Source organism: Saccostrea cucullata, unplaced genomic scaffold, assembly GCF_032062105.1.
Source record: "Saccostrea cucullata isolate Sc308-1 unplaced genomic scaffold, CSIRO_AGI_Scuc_v1 ctg3152, whole genome shotgun sequence".
Classification (NCBI taxonomy): domain Eukaryota; kingdom Metazoa; phylum Mollusca; class Bivalvia; order Ostreida; family Ostreidae; genus Saccostrea; species Saccostrea cuccullata.
The window spans coordinates 35,641-51,101 of record NW_026925764.1 but is presented as its reverse complement, the minus strand read 5'-3'; the positions used below and the strand labels follow the sequence as shown (position 1 = coordinate 51,101).

At 35.7% G+C, this 15,461-nt stretch overlaps 1 protein-coding gene across 1 annotated transcript; it reads left to right on the top strand.

The window, feature by feature from the left end:
• The first annotated feature begins 12,624 nt into the window (after nt 1-12,624).
• On the top strand, nt 12,625-14,292 carry LOC134269786 (uncharacterized). Its single transcript, XM_062751995.1, has one exon. It carries the CDS (start codon nt 12,625-12,627, stop codon nt 14,290-14,292), a length of 1,668 nt encoding a protein of 555 aa, XP_062607979.1.
• Nucleotides 14,293-15,461: the final 1,169 nt, after the last annotated feature.

The window sequence follows — 15,461 nt, the reverse complement described above, 5'->3', positions numbered from 1 at the left end:
ACTTAAGTTGGTTTTTCTATCACCTGTTAAATATATACTTAATATTGAATTTATCTTAAAATCACAGTACACTTTAGGTAACAAATGGAAATATTGTAGATTTTTTAAGATAAAATATACATACTTTATAAGGAAGGAAGAATCTTTTTAGGAATTCACTGGTATAAAAAAATGTATTGTTGTTCAAATCTACATGTTAAGGACATTTAGTTTTTTTTAATGGACTTGTCACGTGACGTGATGTCGAAGTCACATGATATTTTGCAATTATACTTGCAGTTTAGAGGTCATCTATAAATTCCAAAATTGCAAGGGCATAACCAAATTAAAAATCTTAGTTTAAGTTATGATTCTTTCCAACACTATAAAATTTGTGGAAAGTTCTGGAAACCTTTATAGATTCCTTTATTTAATTGTTAAAATTAAATTTGTTGGACATCAGGTTGAATATTTATTGCAAATCAACTACATTAAATATAGCAATATACACTGAGGGTATGCCTTTGCAAAAAATGGATTTACTAGGGCCCTTCTTTTACTTTTACATGAATCAGCATACAAGCGCACGACAGTAACACTTGTTTTGAGAATATACGATCAGTATATAAATAAAACAGAACAATAGACATCGCATCCAAGTTCACGACCTTTTATATAACTGCAAATAATATTTCATTTGAGAACACATCACATTTTTCATTGTACAAAATGTGTCTTGATCAGATTCTCACTGTGTACAAACTGCGTTAACTTTAGCGAGATGACGTCACATTGACAAGTGCAAATGCGATGAATCGTTTATATTTTGTTGTGTGGGATTTAACAAACGGCAAAACTGCTTGTAATAGTAATTTTTAATGTATTCTTTAGCTATTCAGCAGTTCGAAATAGCAAATAATTTCATTTTGTGGTATTTTGAAGACCTTATATTTTGTTTGACGTCATAGTAAACATTTCCCGTATAAATTAGGCCCCGCCTCCTAAGTGTAACCTTAATTGTGCTGCAATTACGAAGACTTTTTTGAATCAATAATGAGACATATAATAATTCTGATCTGCTTACTTGTAAATTTAGGCATAATAAAAAGTTTTTGACTTTTAAATTCTAAGGTTTTTCTAATGAATTCAATTGCCTAAAGTCATGCATATTATATAGTCCCTTTAATTAAGAGCAGATACATTATTCCTGTATGTATATTTTATGATGATTCAAAAACGTTGTATAATGCATTATCTTTTTTATCAAAAGGATTTTCAAGAGCTACATTTCCTCAGTACATAAATAAAAATCCCTTGGACCTAAGAGAGATAAAAGATCGGGAAGTCCATCTTCACAAAGAATATTTGAAATGTGGAACGACTACAGGATTGACAATGGGAAATCTCCAATTAAATTTATTTAGAGGAAGACATAGAGATGTCAGACAAAGGGGGAGTAGGAGAGAATTTAAAAACGAAATTTACGAAAATCAATTAGTAATACTGGGTGAAAACTTCTCTGCCCCCGGTGATTCTGGGTCCTTTGTCTTCCAGGTTTCCGGTGATTATAAAGGCAGATTGGATTGTATTGGAATGCTTGTCGGAGCATGTGGTAAAAATAAAAGAGCCGTCACCCCTATTATTTCTGTTCTAAAAGCATTGGATGTGAGTCTGATCCCATTTCCGTAAGCTGTCCCTGATGATACAATACAAAATTTATAATTAATAATTTTACTTAAGGGTCCTCCACACACACACACAGCTTATGTTTTCACATTACAGAGCATTACTTTTAACAAGCACATCAACCCTTAAAAACTTACCAGGAATTAAAATACAATAATTTTTTTAAATTGTTTTTTTAAATAGTAATTTCACAAGTTTCAAGATTTTTTTTTCCGAAATCGTTTTCATACGTAGCAAAACAAATTTTGTCTTGTCCTATAGTATATCTTTAAGCCACAGAATAATCATAAAAACTTAATTATCATCGGTCGACTTTTTTTTGATAGAAATTAATTTGATTTATAAATAAAACAAATAAAGCAAATTTTCTCTTAAATATATCTAGAGAAAAATCAAGGATGACTCCTTTTATATAGAAGAAACATAAATGAATTAGATTACACAAAAAAAAAATCTAAATTAAATGCACAATCAAACTCTTTTGTATCAAAGTTCCTTTTTAGAGTTATCTTTCCTGTTGGCAGGGACCAAAAAACTTTGGCAAGTCTCCGCATACGTCACTATACTCAAGTTACTTATTATTGGCTTCTTACTGGACAGATATAGAATATTTAATCAATATTTTTAAACACTAAGGATGACTACGAGTAACTGTTAATCGGGTACTCGATCGAACGTCCGAGTGTCGAATACAAAAACTGGTACTCGGTTACTCGGATTTATATATTTTTTTCTTATTCCAAAATGCATTTACAAAAGTATTTATCAAAAACTTATTAAAAAATAACTTATATGTGCATACGATAATTAGCCTGAAGTCCTCTACACTTGTCAAACACCCGTTATAGCCTGTAGCTGTGTATATACAGTAATTAGCGGTCAATTACCTGGTAATCAGCTTTTCTCACCTATTGTGATCCTTAATTTTTGAATGGCTCCAATGATTTGTTTTCATTGATGATCGTTTAAGTATGTGCTGTTATCTTTAAACCATTTTAAATCATTTAGTAAACGCTACCGAAATCCGGCATGCATAAATCATGTAAATATACCTCTACCGACTTTAAAATGTTAAGACAAATTATGTACATGTAATACATAAAATTGAATATTGAAAAATAAATCAAAGTCAGCTTTGCGGAAAAATAAAGCGTATACGGGAAAAAGCAACAAATTCTAACAACGTCCGTTCCTTCTGCTTCGCTAGTGTGGTCATTACAAAGGTGCGTGGCTGATTGATTAAAGCGTCTTTCCAAACAAAATCTGAAAATCATAACTTTGTTATTATTGGTGAATCAAATTGATGTCTTCTATGTTAAATAAATAAGTTAAGTACAATAAATCATTTTCGGTGGACTCGACGTTTTTAAACATGCACTAAAAACCTAATAAAACACAACATTTGGGTTAAACAGAGCTTAACTGGGTTTAAGATTAAAATTAACAGACTTGTATTTACAATTTTACCAAATACTCGGGTACTCGATCCGAGTAACCGATTATCACTTATTGACCGATTTGACATCCCTAATATACACACATGAGTAATTTATTATTAACATGCACGAAATTGTGTGCTAAAATATCAACTTTCAATGCAGACTTTGTTGACGATCATATGTCAATGAATTGATTAGCATGAAAGTATAAATAACCTTAAATTTCTCGTAATACCTAAACCCGTTGCTTTCGATTTATTCTGTTACATAAAACAAGATTTCTGTTGTTCTATTATAGAGAAAACAAAGGGACGTCTTTCATACATGCCAACTTTTGAAAATTCCCATGGGGGATTTAGCGCGTGACGACAATTTTCAAAGCTCTAAATTAAATGATAATGAAATGATCTTTTTTTAAATTTATAATATTTAATCACTTATTAATACAAGTAAAGAATTAATTTAACACAAAAAATTAATTTAAAATTTTTTTTTTAAACTTTTTTTTTTTTTTCCAAAATTGAAATATTTTTGCTAAAATATCCAAAGGAGAATTATTTTTTTTTACAGTCATGAAATTTGTCAGGCTTGATGGTGCCAATGTGGGTATTTCCTTAAGCCATGCACATACCTAAAAAATATTACTTTTGGGAGAAGGAAGGAGAAGAAATTCTAATTGACATACACTTGATTGTTTCATCTTAATTTCATAATATTTTAACTGGCAAACTTTACAATATTTTTCATTATAGGTAGATAAAATCAGCAGCTATATTTTGTAGTTTTCTACTTTCGTTTTCAAAAAACGATCTCTTGGGATTCCGATTTAATAGTTTGATTAGTATTTCATTGTCTTTAATTTATGTTTTTAATCAAATGACTAACAATTAACACGTTAATCTATGTGTTTCACCTTGCATACACCTTAAAACTGACAAGATAATCCCCTAATTGCCCCAAGCTATAAGCTACTAGTACCTGGACAACTGTGAAGTGAAGTGATTTCCTGTAGCTAATTAACATTGTTAAATAAACAATGAAACTTATCTGAGTGCATTGAATAAACAAGTTTGACATTGTTATCCCGATTGTCAAAATTAGCGGTAGGGAATCTTTTATAATCGGAAATTTTGGTGATTTTTTCAAATCGGGAAATTAGGGCCATTTTTCTTTCCCGATCGGGAAGGCGGGATGAAAGGATAAAATTGGGAGGATCCCGCCTAAATCGGGAAGGTTGGCATGTATGGTCTTTTTCTATCGGTCACTCCTTGGCCATACCATGTGTTCATTGTTTATGATTAGGGTGTCGCTCTCAGTGCACTGCATGCTTATCCCTTAACAAAACCTTTATCTTTAAAGCGTTTGAAAGACTCTTTTACAGGCGGTGCCAGGCAGATCGTCAATGCATAAACTACACAAGTTTATCTTTGAAAAAAGATAGGTGAGCTAGCGCCATAGCAATTTTTAAACACAGAAAGGAAAGTCCGCGATCAAGTGATTTATTTTGCTGAATTTTTTAATGTTGACGGAGGCTGGGATTTGATAAAGTTATACTTGTTTTTTGAAGTGTAATTTTAGACACATAGTTAAAGAAAGGAGGGTGTGTGTGATGTTTTTGTGTTGACCTATTGGAGTTTTGGCGCAACGGAACATTTATGACCTTTACTGGAGATATATAATATGGTGAAGATGCCGATTGAGGCATTGTATGAGTTGGTTTAAGAAGTAAAAAGACATATAAATGATAACTCTGAGTGACTTTGTTGTATATAAAGAATATATGAATATATATATATATATATATATATATATATATATATATATATATATATATATATATATATATATATATATATATATATATATATGGATTTATTTATTTTTTTTAGTGTAAATTTTTGTTTCTGGAAGAAGTACGCACGCTAACTCTCGATTCCCGCCTACATTTTGGAACCTTTTTATTCGATACAAATCTATAGCTATTAGGCCATAAAATTTTTGTTTAATACAAAGAAGAGCACAACGAAAATGGATGAATTGTCTTAATACCAGCGCTAAGCAGATAATTATACATAATTCCAGCTCTCAGAAAGGGTGGGTAGACGATATTTTCCATCGAAATCGGAGTTTCAAGCATCACCATGTTTTGAAATAATTTTGGATATGATGGTATGTTCCTTATATCTTTTCTTATGTTATAGGCAAATAAATAAAACATAAATATATCAATAAAATATTCTTTCAGTTGTTAATCAGTTAAAATTGGTGGAAAATAATCGTTTTTATAGTTTTTTGTCAATAAACGGGAGCGCTAGCAATAAAACCGGAAGTAAAATTATTTTTTCTACATACGTCACAAGTCAAATGGTGTGGAGGACCCTTAGGGAGCTATATCTATCAAACATAAAAAAACAAAGCAAATTCGAATTCTCACTAAACACTGTTCTAGAAACTGTTTCAGGAAACTGATACAGAGTTTTTTTTTTCCAGGGGGGACCCCCCAGTAAATAAAATAAATCCAAACAAGAAAATTATTGACAAACTAAAAATAAAAAAGAAACAATAGAAAAAAAAAACGGCGGAAACTAGCAAAAACTTCAAAAACCTATTTAGGGGGGGGGGGGTATGGGTTAGTCGATGACTTCTAATGCTTCAAACCTTTGATTTTACATACCAATTGCACACAAATTCGCGTTTCAAAAGTCCAAGGTAACTCATTTCTTGCTATATAAATTTAATACCTTGCAAATTCCAGGGGGAGGGGGGGCGGGTCCTGACCCCCTCTCTCGACCCTCACTCTAGATCCGCGCATGTATTTGAGTTTCATTTGGGCTGTTAGCTCCTGATATAAAATGAGAAATTGCAGTAGGATAAAGTTGCATGAGTTAGTCTGTATTTAAAATTATGAAACTAAACCTAGCTGGTGAACTCGTCTTGAAAATGCCACGACGTCACCTTGAAAACGTGGCCCAGAGAATGCCTCGTGGTGATTATGTTTATACGGGAAGGAGGATTATCTTATTATTTGTAACTTTTGTGTGCCAGGGTCCTGAATTCTCTGTTTTTGGTAATATTTCCCTGATTTGCTAAGTATGGCGTTGTGCTGGAGAAAGTTTTATAGTAGTATGATCCACATTACACCACTTCCGAATCACTGCAAAGCTATGAACATCCAATAGGCAAAGTAAGTATTCCAAACCTTTCATGGCATTAAATTGTGCTTGTTTTATCAGAGTCGCAGTTATCTGTTCCAAATTCTACTCGCGACGCTTTAATGAATCATTTCAGAAGAGATATACAACATCGTTTAAAATTTCATGTCACCGTCTTGCTAATGTTTTGTCAAAATATCTCTTTGCTTATAAAAAAGAAGCTTTTGTGTTGAAAGTTCTTCAATATATCAAGACTCATCAAAATTTTGTCAGTTTTGAAGAAATATCGCATATTGCTATGTTTTATATTCATGAGAGGATATGGTATATTATTTTAGAGATCCAAAAACCATCAAACAACTGAACATGTACTTACATTGCTGCACAATCCGGACGACCGTCCTTTTAACATAAGTTCCTAAATATGGGATAAGTCGAAGGGGCATAACTCTGTCAAAAACGGCTCGATTATGCCCAGCGCAGATCTTGACCTGGATATTGTAATGATAAATATTTATGCTAAACTTGAAATTTTCATTTCAGTATGTGCAACCACTGCAAAGAAAATTAACGGAAACTGCATATAATTGGAATTTTTGCAAGTCCAAAGTGCATAACATAAAGGGCATAAGGGTATAACCAAAGGTAAAAAACAGCTCAGTTGTACCAAATACAAAACTTGACCCAGATACCGTTATTTGTTTAATAATCTGCATATCAAAATTTTATTTCAGTATGTGCAATGCCTGTGAAGAAAATGAACCGAAGCGTGGTGAAGGCTTCAAAGGAAAATAATAATTAAATGAAGTCATAATGAAGTTTGACGTCATGACAGTTCCTCCGTCCTGATTTATCCATATATAAGGATTAATTTATTGATTGTATGTTGTTTAACGTCCCTCTCGAGAATTTTTCACTCATATGGGGACGCCACCACTTGCCGGTGGAGGGCTACAAATTTTGTCCTATGCTCGGCACTCAGGGTCTTTAAGCAGTGAGGGATCTTTTTCGTGCCAGCACCTACTGCGACACGGGGCCTCGGTTTATATGGTCTCATCCGAAGGATCGGTCTCCACGTCCCACAGCCATATATAAGGAGAAAGAGCTCAAAAAATCTATTTACCGATATTCCCTAGATTTTGTTATCATCGCCGTTGCATATTTTCATTTTGAAATAAATAATTATAGTAATTTTCTTTTATACAAGGAAGCACATCTTTAAAATAATTATCTTTTTATTTTGTCTTTAGGCATTTGGCTTCAGTCACGCGCTTGCTCTCGATATCATGGAATGCTCTTTACATAAAAACGTAGCGACATCACTATTTTCTGGTTTTGTAAGCATTATTTAACGCTGAATGATTACACATGACTCGCTTATGTTTGAAGACGTCGATTGATATTATACTAAAAGCTAATGAAAGAACATCGAAAGAAACATACTAGCAATCTAACTATTGCTATTTTTACGCAAACAATTATCTGCGCCTATAATTCATTTGAACCGATATGTATTTAGTTTCATTTAGGCAGTTAGCGCCTGATATTATAATGAGGCATTACATCCGAGTTCCCGTGTTGCAGTAGGTCTTGGCATGAAAAATATCCCTCCCTGCTCAATGGCCTGAGTGCCGAGTATAGCACAAAATTTGAATTCCTTCACCGGCAAGTGGTGGCGTCTCCATATGAGTGAAAATTTTTCGAGAGTAACATTAAACAATATGTCAATCAATCTCATGATTAATCTGTATACAAAATTTCATTTCAATAATTGCTATGCAACTGCTGCCAAGAGAATGAAGGGAAACAGCAAGTGATAAGAGTTTCTCTAGGTCCAAGGGCCATAACTCTTGACAAAACCGGATTGATTATACCCAAAACAGACCTTGATCTGGATATTCTTTTAATGAATATGTATGCTAAATTTGAAATTTTCATTTCAGCATGTGTAACCACTACAAATATCAGAAAATTAACGGGCTGCATATATAATTGGAATGTTTCAAGTCCAAAGGGCACAACTCTATCGAAAACAGCTCGATTGTACCAAATACAAATGATGAAGTTGTAGAGGAAGCATCCAATCACTGATGTCTCGCGTCTCCGTAGTTAGATCCGCGAAATAAAATTATAAAAGAGACCAGCTGAATTCGTTGAATTCCCACTTTTCAATATGGCCTTTTTTCCGACTCTCCCCAGCACAATCACAATATAAAAAAAGCAGGGGTTGTTGTTTGTGCATTGATCTTCAAAAAGTATACAACCTCGATCATTTTCAGCTCTTGTGAAGTTTGCAATCTTTTGCTAACCTGTAGATCTGAGCGACACATCAGAACAGCCCAGAGTAAACGATGGATACCATGAGAATGTTCTCTGTTTCTCATAATTCGAAGACAAACTCTGATGAATATGCATATATCAATGATGACAAAGAAACTGTTTTTCTAACTTATGAACCATCATCAACTTTTCTCTTACGGAAAGTAGCTGGACCAGAGACTAATACAGAAGTTTTACGACGCCCCAACCGAAAAAAAAATCAATATCAAATTCCAAATGTACCTACGGTACTTGTTTGTTACAGGTCTTGGGTCTTTTTTTTAATCAACGATTACCAATCTCTATTAACTCTTAGTCCTGAATATTACTGAGCTTGCAGACCATTCTGTGGAAAGTATACGTATGTGGAGAATTAGAAAAGATAACTTTTAAATATTGAGTAAAAGATCGTCTTTATTCGGTTCGGAAATAGCAAGAACCCCTAAAACACAGAATCCAGCAGTGAAAAACAAGATGATAGGGTTTGACGTCATTCAGATGTGACATGAATCTCATCTCTAGATTGCCTTTCAAATAAAACAAGGAAACCTCAAAAATTTCTTTGAGCATACACTTCTGTAACTAAAAAGCACTGAGAATCCAACAAAACCCTGAGGAAGTACTGAGTGGTACTGAGAAAACCCAGTGGAACTGAGAAAACCCTGAGTGGTACTGAACCCGGTACTGAGAAACCGAGAGAGTCCTGAGTAGCACTGAGGTTTTTACTGTGCATTCTGCTTTGCTACTGAGGAGCACTGAGGTTAGCACTGTTGCATCTGAGGAAGTACTGAGGGGCACTGAGGTGATTCTGAGGGAACTGAGCTGATACTGAGTAGCTCTGAGGTTCAATACTGTGGCTACTGAGGTAATCCTGAGCGACACTGAGAATATTTTTCAAAACCTTACTATTTTTTATGAATTTTACTGTAATCTAATGTTCAATTTTTTTTGGTTTTTAAACTCTTTTCAAATCAAAATGTGTAGGTACAAGTATTTTGAAACTGCACGTCAACAATAAAACTGAAATTTGCCTCTTATTGGAGATTGCGCATGCGCAGGTCTAATGGCTGGTGAAAATGTGTCTATTTGTTTAATTTATGAAGACTTAGTAGAGTTATTGTGAGTATATGTTTGAAATTTTGAACAATTAAAACAATGAAATCAGTATGAGTGATGAGAATAAACACAGACTTTCTTCTAATGGTAAAACGCCCAAGCCTTTGTCCAAGACTACCAAAATGGCTGACTAAGATCGCATGAATGGTCATCAGTATGAATCCTCCGAAATGTTGGATCGTATGACAGTTATCGCTCAGGCAGTAGAAAGGTTGCAGAAAGGTCAAATTACATTGCAATCGATGTTAGAGAGTAAACTGGATAAATTTCGTAATGACTTCATGGCCAACATCGATGAAAAATTTAAAGCTATGAAAAGTGACATTGACCTAGAACTTGCAATACACACAAAAGAAATGGAATCATTGTCACAGTCTATTGACTCTATGTTGACCCGCATTGAGAAACTCGAACACTCTCAAACAGCTGATCAGTCGTCGTCGCATTCAACCGGGCATGTAAACAATGTAAACAATGCGAAACCTCTGGATGACCCAAATCTTACAGTTATAGCTACGAATGTAAAGTTGGACGAAAACGAGAACATACTTCAAGTTGCGTGCGATCTGATATATAATCTCGATGAGAGTGTATCCGTACTGGCCGCTGCCCGTCTTAAAATTAGAGCACGAGGAAAACCGGGTCTCGTTAAGATTGCTGTCTCATCACTGAACGAAAAGAAAGACATTCTAGGTGAAAAACGTAAACTCCGGGAGGTAGAGGATTACAAAACTGTATTTATTCGATCAAGCAAATCACATACAGAGAGGTTGATTGAACTGAGCGCTCGTATGCTGCTCAATGAGCTGCCCCACGGTCACCAATTCCGTATTACATTTAATGGTCGAATCATAAAGAAAACTCAGACAGCAGACCAAGAACGACAGGATCACGATTAGGGAAATTCCCGACCCATCGATACTCTACGTATTGGACATTTGAATGTGTGTGGGTGGACGCAGGCTAATAATGCATTAATATCTGAAATAATAAAATATTTAAACTGTGATATTATTAGTCTAAATGAAACTCACTTATTAGACAAAGATGTTATTGACTTGAAAGACTATGGATACATATGGATAGGTTTTAATCGTGCACAAACTCATGTCCATGCCCCGAAGGGATCGGGTGGTGTTGGCATTTTAACCAAATCCAGTTTATACAAAACTTACAATGTTGAAATAATTGACCAATCATACGAGGGTATATTGGGTGTGAAATATTCAAATAAAGTCACCGACTTTACGTTCATTGTGTATCCTTTGTATTTACCTCCTGAGAATTCGCCCTGGGGTCGAGAAGCCTCATCCTTTTTCTCGCATCTTTTGACAGAAGTATATCTGCACTGTGAAGCTGATGCTATTGTTTTATGTGGGGATCTGAATGCTCGTATTGGAAATACCCAAGAAACTAATGACTGTTTCGATAAGATTCCTTCTCGTCAGTGTGTTGATGAAACTCAAAATCAACACGGTAAATCACTTTTAGAATTCTTAAACGATAGTCGATGTTGTATTTTGAATGGTCTTTTTGGTGGCAAATCTAAAGAATTTCCGTTTTATTCAACCCGTGGACACTCAGTTGTAGACTATATCTGCATTCCTCATGAAAACTTTTCACTGTGTCAGAATTTTCAAATTATGAAGTGCAATGACGTAGTTGTAAAACACAATCTTGTAAACTTTTTAGGAGAAAGGAGTAAAGATCCAGACCATAACGCATTACTGTTTGATCTGAGAGTATATTCAGAATTAACTTCTGGAAATGAACGTAATGAACAAAACAAAAAACGATTCAATTTTAGACGAATCCCTACCGACTTCATGAGGTCACCTACTGTACTCACAGCGATAAACTCTTTAATCGAACAGATCGAGCGTTGTCGTGAAACACAAAACCACGTGGACAATTTATACAGAGAATTCCGAGATATTTTGACTCGTGAGATGTCGGAGAAAATTCCTATACACGACTGTTCGAAATTAACACGGAAACGTCTCCGTCCGCACAAGCCTTACTGGAATGACGAACTTACGGAATTATGGAAGCACATGCGAGAAATGGAAAAAAAGTTTTTGAAGTGTGACCCTACAAAAAGGCGATTAAAACAAACATATAGACAAAGCTACAAAGAATCACAAAATACTTTGGATAAACGAATTCGTTTTTATGAAAGAAAACACAAAAAAGATCTGGCCTTTAATATCGAATCAGTGTGTTCAAATAACCCGAAACAATTCTGGGATCAAATTAAAAAATTGGGCCCTCAACGTAAAATTAAGTATCCAAGTAAATGTTATATCGAGGATGGGGAGGTTACTTCTGATATCGACACATTGATATATACTTGGGTAAAGGAGTTTCGTCACTTATATAATCACGAAAATGATGAAAAATTTGACGATGATTTTAAAATCAACGCTGTACTGCATAAAGAACACATTGAACGTAATATGCTCGATTCTCTTTACGTACCGAACGCCTATCTCAATAGCAAAATTACAGAAGACGAAGTTCGAAAGGTTGTTATGCAATCTAAATCAGGAAGATTGTGTGGTGTAGGCGAGCTTCCGTATGAGGTACTTGTCATAATAAAATATTTTAGGTACGACTTGTTTGTTGTTATAGTCAGTTAGACGCTTGTGTTAAAAATAAACGTTTTGATTCAGCACGTTGTGTATTGAACTCATGATTACAAATCAGCTTGATTTGTAATACAAAGTTACGCCATCCAAATATTACATGGTGTCAGAAGTTATGGCAATCCATTGCGCTGCAAGATGCCGAAGTTTAACCCACCAGCGAGTTTCAACTTTAGTAATCCGAGTGAATGGCCGGATTGAAAACAAAGGTTTGAACGCTATAGAATTGCAAAAAAAAAATTAATCAAAGACGACGAAGATATACAAGTAAACTGTTTGATATATGCGATGGGGAAGGAAGCAGAGCATATTTTCAAGTCGCTTACGTTTGATGATGAGGGAGACAAGAAAAAGCACTCGAAAGTGATGAGGAAATATGATGAATATTTCGTCCCGAAGAAAAATGTCATACACGAACGTGCACGATTCAGAGAAAGAAAACAGGGGACTGGTGAGTCTTCAGAACCATTCATTAGAGCTTTATATGAACTAGCAGAACACTGTGACTTCAACGACAAAATCGATCAAATACGTGATCAGATTGTTATTGGGCTAAAAGATAAAGAAGTCTCTGAGAAGCTGCAGCTCAAAAGCACACTAACATTAGAAGAAGCTATACAGTATTCACGTCAGACAGAAATGGTAAAAACGCAAATCCAAGACCAAACTACACACTTCAAAGGTCTGGATGAAGTTAAAAGGTATGGAAAGCAGAAACAGTCATCACCTAAACATTTCATCGCTAAACAAGCACATAGTCACAGGAAACCAAGTGTTCAACAGTGTGGTAGATGTAACCGTAAGCATGGACCCGAGGGAAGATGTCCAGCCATGGGTCAACGTTGTAAAGGTTGCCACAAAATGAACCATTTTGAAGTTTGTTGTCGCACCAAAAACACCAAATCAGCACATTCAGTGTTACATGCTTATGACTCAAACAATGGAACACCTGATGAAACATTTCATTTAGGATCTGTAAACTGTGACCAAACAGATGACCCTTGGACAGTGACCTTGAAAGTATGTGACCTCCCAGTAAATTTCAAGATTGATACAGGTGCTGACATCACCATTATGTCAGATGTAACTTTCAATGGGATTCTATGTCAACCACAGCTGACACCCGTGAAGTCCCTACTGCTGAGTCCTGGTGGAAAACTCAACCGTAGAGGGAAGTTTGTTGCAACTCTGAAGTTCAAAGAAATTGACTACACCTTTAGCATCTCCGTGGTCGAAGGGCCTCAGACTAGTAATTTGCTGGCACGAAGTGTTGCTAACAAACTTAAACTTATTTACCGTGTTGACGAAGCTAGTGTGTTTGGCTCATGTGGACTTGTCAAGTGTACCCCAATGAATATAACATTGAAAGAAGAGGTAAAACCATACTGCTTGAGCACTGCTCGTCGTGTTCCATTTCCCTTGCTGCCTAAGGTAGAAGAAGAACTCTTAAGAATGGAGGAAGAAGGCATCATACAAAAAGTAACTGAACCTACTGAATGGTGTGCCCCCATGGTACCTGTTGTGAAAAAGAATGGGAAAATCCGTATTTGTGTGGATTTAAAGAAACTGAATGAAGCTGTTATACGAGGGAACTTTATGCTTCCTAACTTGGATGATGTTTCACCAAAACTTGTTGGAGCAAAATACTTTTCAAAGCTTGACGCTTCTAGTGGATTTTATCAAGTGCCATTGCATGAAGACAGCTGGAAGCTTACTACATTCATAACCCAACTGAGCAGGTTTTGCTTCAAGAGAGTTCCATTTGGGATAACATCTGCATCCGAGATTTTTCAACGAGAGATGTCAACCCTACTCCATGGACTTGAGGGCACCGAGGTCATCATGGACGACATATTGATATATGGAAAGACTCGTGAGGAACATGACACTCGCCTGAAGAAAACGCTTGACAGGATTATAGAATCTGGACTTAAACTTAACAAAAAAAAAGTGTGAATTTGCGAAAACACAGCTAGAATACTTTGGACATATCATTAGTGAGAAAGGCATTAGTCCTAACCCGAATAGAGTCAGAGCAATCAAAGACCTGAATGCGCCAACTAATGTGAATGAACTGCGCAGGATCATCGGAATGATTAACTATCTTGAACGGTTCCTGCCGGACCTGTCGACTATAATGAAACCCATTACGGACCTCCTAGAGTCAGATGTTGTATGGCTGTGGGGACCCTCGCAAGAAAAGGCATTTGATAGCATCAAGGAAATGCTCACGAAAACCCCAATCTTGACTTTCTTTGACGCCAAAAAGCCCATAGTTGTGAGTGCAGATGCAAGTAGCTATGGAATCGGGGGAGCGATATTTCAGCAGGAAGGCACCGATCTGAAACCGATTGCTTATTGTTCTCGCACAATGACAAACACTGAAACTAAATACGCGCAAATCGAAAAAGAATGCCTTGCTGGAGTTTGGGCATGTGAGAAGTTCTCCAGATACTTTTGTCGGACTTGACAGTTTCAAACTACTTACTGATCATAAGCCGCTGGTACCTTTAATCAATAGCCAAGACATTGATAGGACACCCATAAGATGTCAGCGTCTACTTATGCGTTTACGCAGATTTAATGTGTATTCTGAGTATGTACCAGGGAAACAGATGGTTGTCCCAGACACATTGTCCAGAAGTCTTTCTAAGCATTCAGATGCAGACAACACTGTTGAAGAAATTACCATTTATGTGAACTATGTTTTGGAGACAAAACCAGTGTCGGATCAGAAGCTAGAACAGATAAGGCGGGAGACAGATCTAGACAAAGAACTTAGACTTGTTATGAACTTGACAAAACAAGGTTGGCCTGATCACATCAATTCAGTACCAGAAGGAGCTAGAGACTACTTTTCTGCGCGAAGTGAACTTTCCATACTTGAAGGAATTCTGTTGTTTCGTGACAGATATTCCAGGAGTTCTTCGCAGTGAGATTCTGGAAACTATACATGATGGACATATGGGTATTTCAAAGTGCCGTGAACGCGCAGCAACCTCTGTATGGTGGCCTGGTCTGTCAAAAGAAATAGCTATCAAAGTTGCAAATTGTGAAATTTGCCAGGCACAGAGATCTACCCAAAGGAAAGAGCCGTTAAAAATAACAACCCTACCTGAGCGTCC

Bases quoted from the DNA above. Each gene is read 5' to 3' on its own strand.
- LOC134269786 (XM_062751995.1), top strand. From the start codon at position 12,625: ATGGGGAAGGAAGCAGAGCATATTTTCAAGTCGCTTACGTTTGATGAT.